At 51.7% G+C, this 13,921-nt stretch overlaps 1 protein-coding gene across 1 annotated transcript in view; it reads left to right on the top strand.

Annotated features, from left to right (window-relative positions):
* Window positions 1-3,928: 3,928 nt before the first annotated feature.
* PTCHD1 (patched domain containing 1) overlaps window positions 3,929-13,921 on the top strand; it is a 40,761-nt gene continuing 30,768 nt past the window's right edge. Inside the window, exon 1 of the mRNA XM_075097017.1 lies at window positions 3,929-4,915. Coding sequence (XP_074953118.1) covers window positions 4,487-4,915 — 429 coding nt within the window. The 5' untranslated portion in view covers window positions 3,929-4,486. The remainder of the gene's footprint in view (window positions 4,916-13,921) is intronic.

Below are 13,921 nucleotides of genomic sequence, written 5' to 3' on the forward strand. Positions count from 1 at the left end.
CACCAATTTAATCAGCATTGGCCCAGGTCCCAGACCAAAGGCCAAGAAATACAGAGCAGAGCTTGGTTGGGTGATGCAATGAGAGCTACCGCTCTCCCCAGCCATCCTGGGATGGCTACATGTCGTTTTGATCCCTTGGCACAAAGCACAATGTCTTTCCACATCACCAGCCAGACTTCCAGCAGGTATAAATGAGTGTAACAAAGAGAACTTCAGTGGAAAAGGTTTTGCATCCCTTAAGAATCTAGCTGTAATTATTAAACTCTCCTTGATTTTTTTTTTTAGTTCCCTTTAAAAAACACAAAGTCTTTGTTACCCATTTCCTCACTGTGGGTAACCTCATTCTCCTCAAGCTCCAGCTGGAACCTGCATCACACATTGCTCAGTGCTCTGTTGCAAAAATCATTCCCCATTCGCAGCACTAAATCGCCTGCACACACTCCTAAAATATCTTCTCTGGTTCCTCATGCCTAACTAAACAACGCAAAATCCTGATTCTCTGCATACCTCCTACAGCCATCCCAGCTGCTCCTGCCACCTTCCCTTTCCCCTAGGCCCTCTTCACTCATCTGAAGTTACTCATCAGGAATCCCCCCTCCAACACGTCCCTCAGCTTTTTCTTTCATTGCATCCCTTTTGGGGAGGTAGGAGGAAGAGGTTATTTTAAATAAAACCTTGTCCACTTCTTCCTCTCACATTAGTTTTAAAAATTGCCGTCGTAACAAGGTTTGAGCTGATGCATAGAGAGATACTCAATTCTGGACATTCAAACCGTCCTGCTTGTGCTTGCAAAGAGCTAAAGGCCTGTGGCCTGGGCTGTGGGGTGCTTGACCCATCCAGGCCTTGCAGACCCTGGAGACAACAGCATGGCCTCATGCTAAGCCACCAGACCTCTTTGGCCTTGAGAGCTCCTGAGTGGGTCGAGGCAGTCTCTTTGCACAGGTCTGTTTCACAGCGGACACACCTGCTCTTGAGAGCAGACTTGAACCCTGTGCAGATGCCATCTTTGTGAGTCACATCTTCTCCATCTCCCTTTTACACTCTGTCCCCACAAGTAGCTGCCCTGAGGCGTTTGCTTTGAAAGGACATAATCATATTGTCCTCCCCCTCATTATCCCTATTCTCAGCATCTGCACCTCATTGTATGGCCATCTCTTCCCATCGTTCTCATCTTAATTTAGTTTGGAAACTCTCTAGAGCAATGAGACATCATTATCTATTTTGTAAAACGCCATTCAGAGCTGTAGCAGAGTAGCACGTACACGTGATAGAAATCCTACCCTTCCATTTCCTCCAAAAGATAGGCAGAGCTAGGTAATGCTCAGCAGGTTAATGTGCACTGCCCGGCGCGCGTTACCAGCAAGAGCTCCAGTTACTGGAGCTTTCCCCTACAACAGAGGCGAGAGCTCAACCATGCTTTGCTCCTCACAGAGCACTGTGGGAGGCCTCCAGCTGCTCCGCTCCCGACAACCATATTAGCACAGAACATGTTTTGATGGCAATTTTTGGAGTGTCAGAGCAGGGACGGTCAGTAACAAGGTGACTCCACTATCTTCAGAGTCAGGAGTACGCAGGACGTTTCCCTTCTGGTTTGCTAACATCCATAGGACGCTGGCGGTGTTGTAAAATTCTCGCTCGGTACCGTTACAGCACGCACAGCTGAGCTGTGTTTCCAGCAGCACATGTCGAGCTGCCTCACATCCCACCCGTAGATGTCCCGCCCCTTTGGGCAACCTCACAGACAAAGGCAGAGCAATTCCCTGGGCCAAGGAGAGGCAGAATTTTGTGGGGTGACAACCCACGGCTACCTCTGGAAAGATATAATTTCTACCGCAGTTAACAGTGCAGTCTGATGCTGGTTACAGCAGGCAATAAAAAAGACGCTGGTCCGGGAAGACGGAGCACCATCCAGCAGAACTGCTGATACATCATTTTTCCTCCCTGCCCCTGCAAAATGGACATATTCTTCCTGGGGTCACCTATAGCTTACCCAGTGGTAATGTGCTGAGAACTGGGCTGGATGTCAGGTCCTCAAATTATTTTTCCTGAGGTACGCTGCAGAACTGCGAATCAGCCACTGGATGGTTACTGAAATAATTAATAATCCCCTTCATTTTTAATAACAATAAAATATATTTAATTGAGACTAAGAAAAAATATATATCAGCACAGATGATACTGTCAGCAGCAATGACAAAAGCTCTTTAGTTGCTGCTAATGACGTAAAGCACCAGGCGCATCCTGATGTCTCCCCTAACATGCAATAACGCGACTAAGCTATGATCTGTGTACGGCTGGACACGGGCAGCGCGGGGAGAGCACTGGGCTGGGAGACAAGGGACGTGGGCTCTGAGGCCTGGCCTGATACCAGACTTCACCCAAACTTGGGCCCAATCCTCTCCCATGTCTGTGCCTCTGCTTCCATCTCCATCTTGGAGGTTTTCTTCAAATCATACTGCAATTCATTTTTTTTTCTTAAACCGATGGAGGACTGACACGAGCAGTGGGGACCCACCTCTGAGGGAGTGGAACCGAGCAGGGGCACGATCGTATTACAAGCCCCAGCATCGCTGGAGTGGGCGCTCGAGGTGCCGCCGCGCTGGCCCTGCAGGCAGAGAAGCGCCTGGAGCGCTTCTGGGACTTGGGCGCAAACCCCAGAAGAACCCGGGGACGCCGGGAACCCCGCTGCTGCTCAGTCGAGCCACCCCCTCGCTCGCCACGAGAGGCGGTGAAACGTGGGAAGAGTTTATCATTCAAGCTGTGCGTCCTAGCTGCGAGTGAGGAGACGGGAACGATGTCAAGGAGGTTTTGTGCGTGAAGCGCCCGTGACAAAACATTAGCTTAGGTCAGACACTACTGAAATGTAAAAGGAAGGATGACTGCCAGCCTTTCAATAACCGAAACAAGGATCTGCTGCCGTTTCATGCAGCAACAGGTGTAACGCTGTCAAACAGAAACTTCCCTTTCACCGATTTGTAAAACCACTGGCCTGGGCAGTAACTGGACTCCCAGCACCCACACCTCTGGTTTGAGAAGGATCGGCGAGGGTACTGCTGACAAGCGGTGGGAAGCGGCGTGCCCGAATACGCCAACAGGCAGAGCTGGCACGGCCAGCACCAGCATTTCTGCTCGTTTCTGTTATTTCATTGCATTTTGTGTTTAAAAACGAGGCCGCCCCCTGCCATCGCGCCCCGCGGGGACGGCGTGTACCTATGCACAGGTGGGCAGCCCTCTCAGCCACAACGCCGCCGGGGTTACCGGCTTGAGATTAGGGGGGCGGCAGCGGGCTCCCGCGGCGCGGCGGGGCAGGGCACGGTCCCGGCAGCAGCGGTGGGGCCGGCGGGCGGCCGGGGCGCCTCCGGGGACGATGCCGTGCGGCCGGGGAGCGCCAGGCGGGCACGGGCAACCCCGCCGCCGGCGCCGGGCTTCCCTAATGGGCATGTGCGAGGTAGCGCCGCCCGCACATGCCCACTGGGGCGGCGCGGGGCCGGCGGGCTGTGCCGTGCCGTGCCGTGCCGTGCCGCGCCGCGCCGCTCTGCGCGGGGGGTGCCGCCGCCGCGGCGGGCTGCGGGGCGGGGGCGCGACGGCGGGCACCCCGGGCCGCCCCCGGGGCAAGCGCCCAGACGGTTCAGGCGGCGGGTCCCCGGGACAAAGCCCCCCACGAAACACACCCAACTCCCCCTCCACGGCGGGGCGGAGGCGTGCCCGCTCCGCGTCCCCCACTCGCCCGTCCGTCCGTCCGTCCGTCGGGGGCGCGGGCAGCATGCGCTACCCGTCCGTCCCGGGGGCGGCGGCCCGGGCGGGGCGGGGATGTGGCGGCGCGGCGGTGCCGGCGGCAGCGGGCGGAGCCGGCCGGCAGCCGGGCGGGGCGGGGCGGGGCGGGGCGCGCCGCGGCGGCGTCCCGAGCGCGGCCCGCGGGGCGGCCCCGGCGGGAGGCGGCGCGCTGCGCCCCGCCGCCCCGTGCTAGGCGCTGCCCGGCCCGGCCCCGCGCCCCTGGGCGGAGGGCGGCGGCGGCGGGGGCGCCGCGGAGGGCTTTCCGCGCCCGCCCCGCCTGCCGCGGCCGGGGGATTAGTCAGCAGTCTGCGGGCAGCCCCGCTCCCGCGCAAACTCTGCGGTGGGGGCGGGGAGCGGCGCCTGCCCCTTCCCCTTTCCCGCGGCGAGGGGCGGTGGGGCGGCGGCGGCGGGGCTGCCCCCCCGCCTTCCCCCCCCCCGCCCCCAGCGGTCCGCGCCGCCGCTCCGCGGCCGCGGCGAGGGGCGGCGGGTTGGCAAGTGAGGCAACGAGGCGCCGGGAAACTCCTCTCGGGCACGGCGGCGTTGCAGGAGGACGGGCGCCCGAGCCGCCCCGCGCACGCACACGCACACGGGCGGGCGGGCGCGCACACATACACACACACACTCACCGCACGCACACGCACACGCGCGGCGGCGGCCCCCGGCCCCCCGCAGCCGCGGCCGGCGGGGAGGCGGCGCCCGGCGGGGCTGCCCCATGGTCTTGCGGGGGCCGTGGGGGAGCTGCGGGGGCCCCGGCGCGGCGCTCGCCCTCCTGCGCGCCCTCCGCACTAGGATGTTGCGGCAGGTCTTGCACAGGGGGCTGGGGACGTCCTTCTCCCGGCTCGGCCACTTCGTCGCCAGCCACCCGGTGTTCTTCGCCTCGGCGCCCGTGCTCATCTCCATCCTGCTGGGCGCCAGCTTCAGCCGCTACCAGGTGGAGGAGAGCGTGGAGCACCTCCTGGCCCCCACGCACAGCCTGGCCAAGATCGAGAGGAACCTGGTGGACAGCCTCTTCCCGGTGAACCGCTCCAAGCACCGGCTCTACTCCGACCTGCAGACGCCGGGGAGGTACGGCAGGGTGATCATCACCTCCTTCCGCAAGGCCAACATGCTGGACCAGCACCACACCGATCTCATCCTCAAGGTAACCGCGGCGGGTCCCCGGCCCCGGGCACCGCCACCCCGCCTGGCCCGGCGCCCCGCATCCCGCCCCGCTCCCCGCCAGCCCCGAGCCCGGCCTCTGCCCCCCCCCCCGCCCCGCCCGGCCGCCACCGGCGCTGCCACCGGCGCTGCCACCGCAGCCACCCGGTCACCTCCCTGCAACAGTTGGGATGCCAGCCCGCCGCGGGGAGCCGACACCGCGCTCCCTGCCCGCGCCGCCGGGCTCCGCCGTCCCCCCCAACCCCCTTGTAAATTTTTAAAATCTTTTTTTCCCTCTTTCGGTTGTATTTGCTTGGGCCGAGCGAGAAGGGCAGGCTGCTTGCTTAAATAATTTTTCGGTGCCTCTGTACTCGCCTTGCAGTCGTGCTCGCGAGTTAAGGCGACACGGGCTATGGTAAACTCAAACTTCAAAAACAGTTAGGCACCGAGCTGCCGAGAATGCTTTTGGGGGCCGCTGCTGTGCCTGGACTGCACTTCTGCCTGGAGAGGGGTAGCGCAAAACCTCCTTCTCACTGCTCGTGAAGGCAAACGACATAACTCAGCTGATTATTTTTAGCGGGTAGTATTTTCTTCCCCTCCGCTCCCAACCCACCATCACAGAAAATGCTGGTTTCGTAGACGAAGAAAAAGCCGGCTGAGCTGTACATTGCAGGCATGGTGCAGCCTGCGCTGCCGGTTCAAGTTAGAGCGGGCAGCATCTTTCCCTGTCACTTGAGTGGCACGGAGCGCGCGAGTCGCAATCTAACAGGACATCTCGCCGTACCGTATGTCATAACATGTCGGAAGTCTGCTTTTGTTGAAGCTGGTACTCTAGTTTACACCCCCGAGGTTTCGAAAAATCTTGGAAGGAAAAACAGGGAGGACAGATGCAGAAACTGCGTGTTAAGAGGGCCAAGTTCACCCAAGAAAAAGGAAAGGAACATTTACAAATAACCAGAGGTGTGGCTAGCTCAATCCTGCACGTTCTCACTGTTGCCTTGTGGAAATCCCACAGACTCAGCGTGGCTTTTTTTACCCACCCACACCACCCCCCTCCCCCCGAATGTCAAACTGTCAGCCCATATGAAAGCCAATGTTAATTCTCTTTAATCGCTTCAGGGAGTGTCCCTTCTAAAATGAGAAAATAGATGCAAATACCTATTGTAAGAGACTTTGGGGAGACCTCGCTCATTGCTAAACAAGGAAATAATTGTTACAGTGAATTTATTTATATTTTATTTCCTCTGTAGACACATACAGAACTACGGTACAGAGCCACTCGGTATTTTATGTTTTCCTTTTTTCCTGTTGACATATTAATCAGCAAACAGATTGAATGAGCATTGACTCACAAAGTACAGTAACAGGAATGTTACTGGCGAACGAGAAAACTCCAGAGAGACGATTTTTATTCCTTCATTTTCTTGTACCATGAATTGCATTCGCATCCAGTGTGTGCACATTTACTCAGTCATAGGATAATAATGATAATGGATTTTTTTCTCAGTACTGTTTTCTCTAGAGATCTGTAGTTTTATCAATAACATACTGACACACAAATAAATGGTACTCAGAATCTTTCCGCAAGCAAACTTCTGCATAAGATTTATCACATCAGCGAGAGAGCTATAACTTAGAAAGTTCTGTCAGTATTTAACACTGCCTCATTTTTAATAGACAGAATTTGCTAACAAAATGATTTTTTTTCATTTAGTGAGATAATGAACACCATTGCTATTTGACTGTTTAATCTTACTGTAAATCTGACATTGTCAGGTGTATTTGATGCATTATTTCCAACTCTTTACTTATCTAATTAATTCCAGTATGTCTTGTGCAGAACAGCTTATGTCCTTTGAACTGATTATTTTTCTGTTTGTGGGCAGAGCCAGGCTCAGGCAGCTGCCTGTCCAACCCTGCGGACGGCCCCGTGGGTCAAAGCACAGCAAAACAGGAGGGAGGGCTCCTAGCTCCCAGTATTGTTATCTGTGGTGATGCAGGACTACATCATTTTGTGTCCACAGGGCTTACCAAGGGAACGAGAAAGGGAAAGGTGGCCATCAAGGTTTTCATATATACTTATATATATATTTATATGCAGTTGCATGAAGGGAAGGGAGCAAAGGCAGCCCCAGCCCCAGTCCAGAGCCAACTAACTCAAAGTGCTGTGCTTGTAAATAAGTGTCCTGGGTGAAACCATGGAGTAATCCCACCTACGTTCCTGAAAATGCTGCCGCGTAGGCACAGTAGACACGGCAGCGTTTGCTTATCTTTCCTTGCCTGGAGAAGGATGACCTCCCAGAGGGAGAGGTTTTGCTTTAGCAGAGGCGTCAGGTTGGGCACTGGCTCCTCCTGCATGGTTGTTGCTGCATCTCCACCCACTAGCAGGATGATGGGAGACCCAGGAGGATGGCTGCCCCGGGGCACGTGCTGGTTGCTCTTGCAGCGCCTCTTTCTGGTTTCCTTACCTGCCGTATCCCACCTCATCAGCCAGGGAGGCAAAGGAATGAGCCTTGAACAGCTACAGCTACCCTAGTCACATGGCAAAGGAAGGAGAAGATTTCCTCTGGTTTCAGCAGAGGAAGAAGTCAGCTTCCATTACTGTTCCCATAGTAAAGGGATGCAAAGTTTTGGGTCTGAGTAGTTGAAATTGAAACATAACTGGCACTGTCAAAATTTAATAACTCTAACATCCTAATCAATTAATTAGCTAATGAAGTAACTTCTTTGGTGGCATCTCAAAAATACTCTGAAACAGCTAAGTGCAATTCCTCGTGGCCGTATTATCAGCCCGAGAAACTCGCTGTTACCATGCCTGCACGATACCCTGTTGGCTGGCTGGGAAGAGATTTAGGGAAGGGTTCAGCCTCACGATTGTCTCGGGCCCGGATCTCAAGCAGTGCTCCCAGAGCAGGAGCTGCCGTGGGGCTCCCCGCTGACAGCATGCATCTGCCAGCGCGACGCTGGCTGCTCACATGACAGTGGCAGGTCTTGCTGAATACGCAAGCTGCTCCACACAAGGTCTCTCCTGCTCATTAGCAGGGAGGCATGTGGCTGCCTTATATAATAGTTTCGACTTGGAGATGATGCTGAGAACCCTTTTTTTATTATTATTATTTCCGTATAAATCTCCATCCATAGTTCTCATAACTCCCCATAAATGCTTAAACCATTCTAGGCCTGCCATCCCAATGTTGTGCTTCCAGCTAACATAGTGTTTTGAAGAAGAAAGGGAGAAACCTAAACGTATCCTGAATCTCTGGCCTTGAGTAGATGATCCAACAAAAAGCCTCAGTGGAGTCTCAGATATGCAAGAGATGTATCCTGAGACTGAGATACTGTGGGAGGGCAGTAATGAAATTTTACTCGCTGCTGTACCTGCTCTATAGCTGGGCACGGGCATCCTGTGCTGTTGGTGTGCGGGACCTTTATTCCTCAAGATCTCACCCTTGAGAGAGAGAGAGAGGTAGGAAATAAAACCACCTGACTGAAGAAAGTGTGCTTTTTACCCCTGTATTTCCAAGAAGTGCTTGGAGAAACAAACATAATTGGGATATTTGGTGTGGACCATCGTGCAGAAGTTCAGATGATCATGTAAAGTATGTAGAAATCATCTAAGCATAGAATCCCACCTAAAAATAGTGTTAGAGCAGCCCCCTGCCATTTCATGGCGGTATTTCCACTTGCAGCTAGCAATTAGGTAGGTTGAAGGCGTACGGACTCACTGGAAATACAGACCTAGCCAGATTTTTGAATCCCAGAAAATATATTCTGATCTACCCAGAATTTGAGACACCCATCCTTTTGAGCTTGTTCGTTCCCCTATACTTAGAGTGAGTTAACTGTGTTATACTACAAAAGACTTCTTTTTTTTAAATGAAAGGTTTCCTTTTTTGCAGAAGAATATCCTCTCTTCCACTTACGTTATTGTGTTTATAACAATAACACAGTACTAATATTTTTTGGCAAAAACTCCACTTAAGATGACAAGACGCAAAGATGAAAAGGGATTGAAATGTAACATGCCTTTCTGAAGGAGACTGTATTTGCAGTTTGCCTCTATGAAAATCTGTAGATGAGGGTTTTTTTTAAAGAAACCTCTCCTAACTACTTGTTTTCAGATAGTGCTTATATATCACCCCTCTCATATAAAGTAGCCATAAATAGATCTAGATAACTGATTATTAAATATCTATTTGAACACGCAAGCAAATAGTAAAATTAGGTATTTCTGTCTGAGGACACATTTATTTAAGAGCTGCATAACTTCTGATTACTGCAGAACAAAATAGTTTAACTTCAAAATTTTGTAGACCTCATATTTCTTGGGGTTTTATCTCCTGTCTCTGCTCCTTAATTATTAATGTTCCTGTTAATGCGGGTGCCTGCATGCTCTGGCTATGGTCTTCCTGGATTTCCCCACTTATTTTCTACATGTGAGGAAACTCTTGAAGGAAATAATCATATATATGTCCCCATGTCTGTGTTGTTTCCAATTGCTTTGCTGTACAGATATGGCATGCTTAAGCCATTATTTTCAGAGTCAGTGGGAGTGGGTTCTGGTTGTTCAGCAGAGCCAAAAGCTGCGTCTGTCATGATCCAGGCTAATGCAAGGTACCGTTTATTTCAAAACTTAAATTACTTCTGCATGCCTGGACACAGGCGGTCAACTGTGGGTCTAGCAGTGGATATAGTAGGTCTCCACCTTCTCTAGGTAGCTCCGGCACTAAAAACACTTCTATGGAAACAGTCAACAGAACAAATAGTGGATTCTGCTCAACAAAAAAAAAAAAAAAAAAGGATGAAGTCATGTCTTTAGAGCAAGGCTGTAAGATCAGGGGAAGAGTCCTAATACAAGAAAAACAAGGGTGTGAAAGCAGCAGAAGTGCAAGCCTGTTGTCATAGCAGCACAATGCTGCAGGGCTAAAATGTATCTTATGCGAAAACAGATGAGAATTAAGATACGCAGGTAAGATCTGGGCACAGCCAGGAACAAGGAAGATAAACAGCATGCTGCAAGGACGGCGTGGAAGTGTGTGCAGAAACCCCTCTGAGCTCCCAGTGTCCGCAGCAGCAGCTCCTCGGCGTGGTTCCTGCAGGCGAGAGGGTTTGAGCACTCCCGCAGGCACTGGCCAGCAGCTGGAGCAGAAGTCCTGAAGTTGCCCGTGCCTGGGAGGACGACCACATCTCGTGGTACCTGCCACCCCCCTGCCCTGCTTTAGCAGCACCAGCCCGGATGGGGCCCCTCCGCTCTCCCTCCCGCCTCACGCCATAGTGCGATGCTCCCCTGTGGCTCTGCGCCCCAAGCTGCTGCCAGCCAGGCAGCGTGTGCTAGGAATGCCCCGTGCCCCATGTGCATCACCCTTCCTGCCTTGGAAGGTCAGACCTCACCTCCTGTCTAACAGAGCTCATGGGGAACGGATTTTCTCAGTACATGGCTGGACGTGTGTGACAGGGAGTGTCACCCCTCCAGGTGACCCTCTGGGAAAGCACAGCAAGCAGGCAGGGCAGGCGTCAGAGGCCGGGGACTTCCATGTGTCACAGCCACCAAGGCCAGGCCATCGGCACCGCCAGGCAGCACTGCAAGGCTTGAGGAGAGCTGCCGGGGCTCCCCAGCGACCATGTTTGCGCCTTCCCAAAAGCTGTGACTGGGCCCTGCCTTTAAGTTGGGTTTTACAGCAGGAGAACCCCCTCTCTCCTGTTGGAAGGGAGAGTGAGAAGCCGAGTCGTTATTAACACAATGTGAACTTGCAACTATTGAGGTTTCCCTGCAGCCAGGAAGGGGCCATTGGTCACACTTCTGCTGGAGGAGCCCATGACAAGAGCCTGCACTGTGTGTCCCAGAGAAGCAGTGTAAGGATGGAGGGGGCGTTATGGAGAGCTCTGGGACACATGGAGAAGGCCACTGGTGGTAGAGCTGATGCAAGGTTAGCTGCAGGAGCAAAGTTTTCATCTTGTTTTCCTCACCGTGAAAAATCATTCTCAGCCACACACCAAGCTGCGCAGAGGGGTTGCTGCTGCCCAGGCGTTCCGTCCTCCGGCAGCAGTCAGCCTGAAAAATGGGAGTGGGCTTCTCTCAATGGGACAAATTCAGGCAGAATTATCTGGGCGATTGTCAGAATTAAGATGGTTTTGATTAGAAAAGCTTCTCCACTTCAGATCAGAAAAGAAAAATCATATCTAGCAATTTTCTGTAGCTACCAAGAAGACAGATGGAAATGTAAATGCACACACATCTGCCACTTTGAGCACTAATAGTTGTCCCTCAGTTGATGACTTGTAGTTTTAACAATTTTTAGATTCTATTTACATGAAAATTGTTTGGAGAAAATATAATTCACCCTGTTTTGGACGGCTAAAAAAATTAGTTGCAAAAATACATGGCTTGCATAATTAGTATCTTCACATCTTTTCAGGAAACCTGATTGTAGGACTGCTAGAAAAAGAGCCCAGCTACCCATAGTGATCCTCACTGCACGCTCTCCAGCTGCAATTTCTAATGTTTATTCTGAGCCGTTAGGATCTGTTGGCTTCCTCCATCGGCTGTGCGCACGCTCTCCATCCCTTGGCCAGACTCGCTTGGGCAGGAGGCTGCTGCCCACCAGCCCCCTTTGAACCTCTGCCCTGGACCTATGGTCTCAGACTGAGAGCAGGGCATAGCCTTGTTTGGGGGCTTCCTTGCCTTCCCTCTGTGCACCTTCTTCTGATAAAAATACACTCTTAGTGGTTTAATTCTGCCCATGTTTGCAGAGTCCACGGTGTTTTTGTTCAGGAATTAAGCTGGGAGCTGTGCAAGTCTTTTCCCTCTCATACCCCTTTTACATTTTGACTGAGGCCATCTCTTGCAGAGAATAGAAAAAGCACTCTGCAAAAATATGAGATTACTGAGATCATAGAAAAAGTGGATAAATTTATAGCTATCCATTAAAGGCGGCTTCTCTTCTTCATTTTCCTTGGCACAAGTAACCTGTAAAAATTACCAGAAGAGTAAACCAGCTTCACATGAAAATGAAGCCTATGTTTAAAATCATTGTCTTCATCCTGCTTTCTAGTTTTTCAGTCTTGAACCCAAAACAGTGATGAGTTTTTAAGCAGTAATACATAATGTGTTCATTCTTCACTTTATTTCTGAGCCTTCTTAGGCTTTCCTCCACAACCATGAGATCAGACATTCTTTTTTTTTTTTTTTAATGAAAGCTGAGGTTTTTTAAAAAAAATCACAATACTTCAGGTTCCAGGCCTCAGAGGAAAAACAGACTTGGTCAAAATGACAGTAAAAAGATTGTAAGATTTGGCAACACTGACTAGAGTGAAGCTTATTTTTAATTCAAACTATCAGACGTAGACTGAAAGACTAAATGGAGTCAAATAATAGCAACAGCAACAACAAAAGTAATATGGCATTGCGAAGATCTCACTCCTGTGAGTAAAACATGTCTCTCTCTGTGCCAGATCATTTGCAGTACAGGAGGACATCCGTATATCTAGCTAGTTTTGTCTAGTTGGCCATTCATTGTATGTCAAGTAACAAAGCATAGTCAAGTCCTTACGATGAGCGACATCCCCTATAAAATACCACATGTCACCGCTCAGCAGCAAAACCAAACATATTTTTGCGGTATATATGATAAGCAGGAGGTAGTTGTACACATCCTTCATATTAAAATGGTGGCTGCGACTCTGGTCCAGCTCCCACAGGAGCTGGGATATCTTTCCATGAGGTGGGAGTAGGAGTTTAGCAAGACTGAAGTGTCCCATTGCATGTTGCTGTTGCTCTCACCATGGAGTTTCCCGGGGAGCAAAGCTGTGCCGCCAGCGAGGTGAGACCCATGTGGGACACCGGTGGCCGTCGCTGGGCCCTGGTGCCTTGTACCCTTTGCCCATAGCTTTGATCGGGGTAGTAGATTATGTAATGTGGGCTTAAAGGATTTCAGGGATTGGACCATTTTGCAAATGAATCAGCAGTTTCTAACCCCTCCCTGCTGGGATGAGATCTGTTTGCTTCACAGGGAGCCTGCAGACTTTTTTGTTACCTGATTAAATTGACAAAATTCTGGTAATACCTGCTCACTTTTAAATTAAAGAAAGGACTTCCCAGCAAAGCAAAGGGGCTAGAGGTTTTCCTTGCCCCTTCTTATAGCTCCCTGCATCTTTTGCATGGATTTAAGAATAAAATCAAGCTTTTCTTTCTGTTCTGAATATACATCTCTAAGTACAACCCCTTTGCCTTCAGGGCCAGCTTTGCTGCCACTGTTGAAAGTTGTGCCAAGCTCTATACAGGGAAGATTTGTCTCGCAGAGCCCGGTGCGGAGCTTGGCCATCCCAGGACAGACAAGCCGAGCCTACTGGGGGGGCTCTGGTTCCTGGCTCCTGCCTTCCTGTGCTGATGGCAGAGGTGGGAGGACCGGCAGCCAAAAACAGCTTGCAGAAATCTTTGCAGCCATGGCTCGCTGAGGCACTGGAGCAAATGGTTTAGCTCAGGATAAGTGGAGGGATTTTATGTTTTGCCTCCTGGCATCCCCTCCTGGGCCCACGGGCAAAGCCAGCCAGCAGCGCAGTGCGATTTTGCCACGTCTCATCTGTCAGCTGTGCCACGGGCTGAAACGTGGTTTGGTGTGGAGGTGTGAGACCAGTACAGCCCTCAACCGGACGTATTTGCAGAAAGGGATTTGTCTCCCGGTTGAAGCCATCTTTCTGTCTAAAATGAATAACCGAGTGAGCATGGGACTTCGAGTAAATAAAGACAAAGACCAAGATGTTACCAAATGCAAATGGCTAAAGGCTGGAGGAGGATAAAACTCTGTTCTAGAAACCTCTGGTGTGGTACGGGACACATATAAACACTGTATTCAGGAGGGATAGGGGAATTGAAAGTGATGGTCACTGTTTAAACAGCAATGATGGGGGGAGGTGGAAGTTGTTATTTCATGCCTGAGTGCTTTCAGGGACAGTGTGCCACCGTGGCAAGGGAGCTTAGGTGATGCTGTGCGGTTCTCATGCTGCAGTGCTC

The sequence above is a fragment of the Phalacrocorax aristotelis genome, chromosome 1, assembly GCF_949628215.1.
Source record: "Phalacrocorax aristotelis chromosome 1, bGulAri2.1, whole genome shotgun sequence".
Taxonomy (NCBI): Eukaryota; Metazoa; Chordata; class Aves; order Suliformes; family Phalacrocoracidae; genus Phalacrocorax; species Phalacrocorax aristotelis.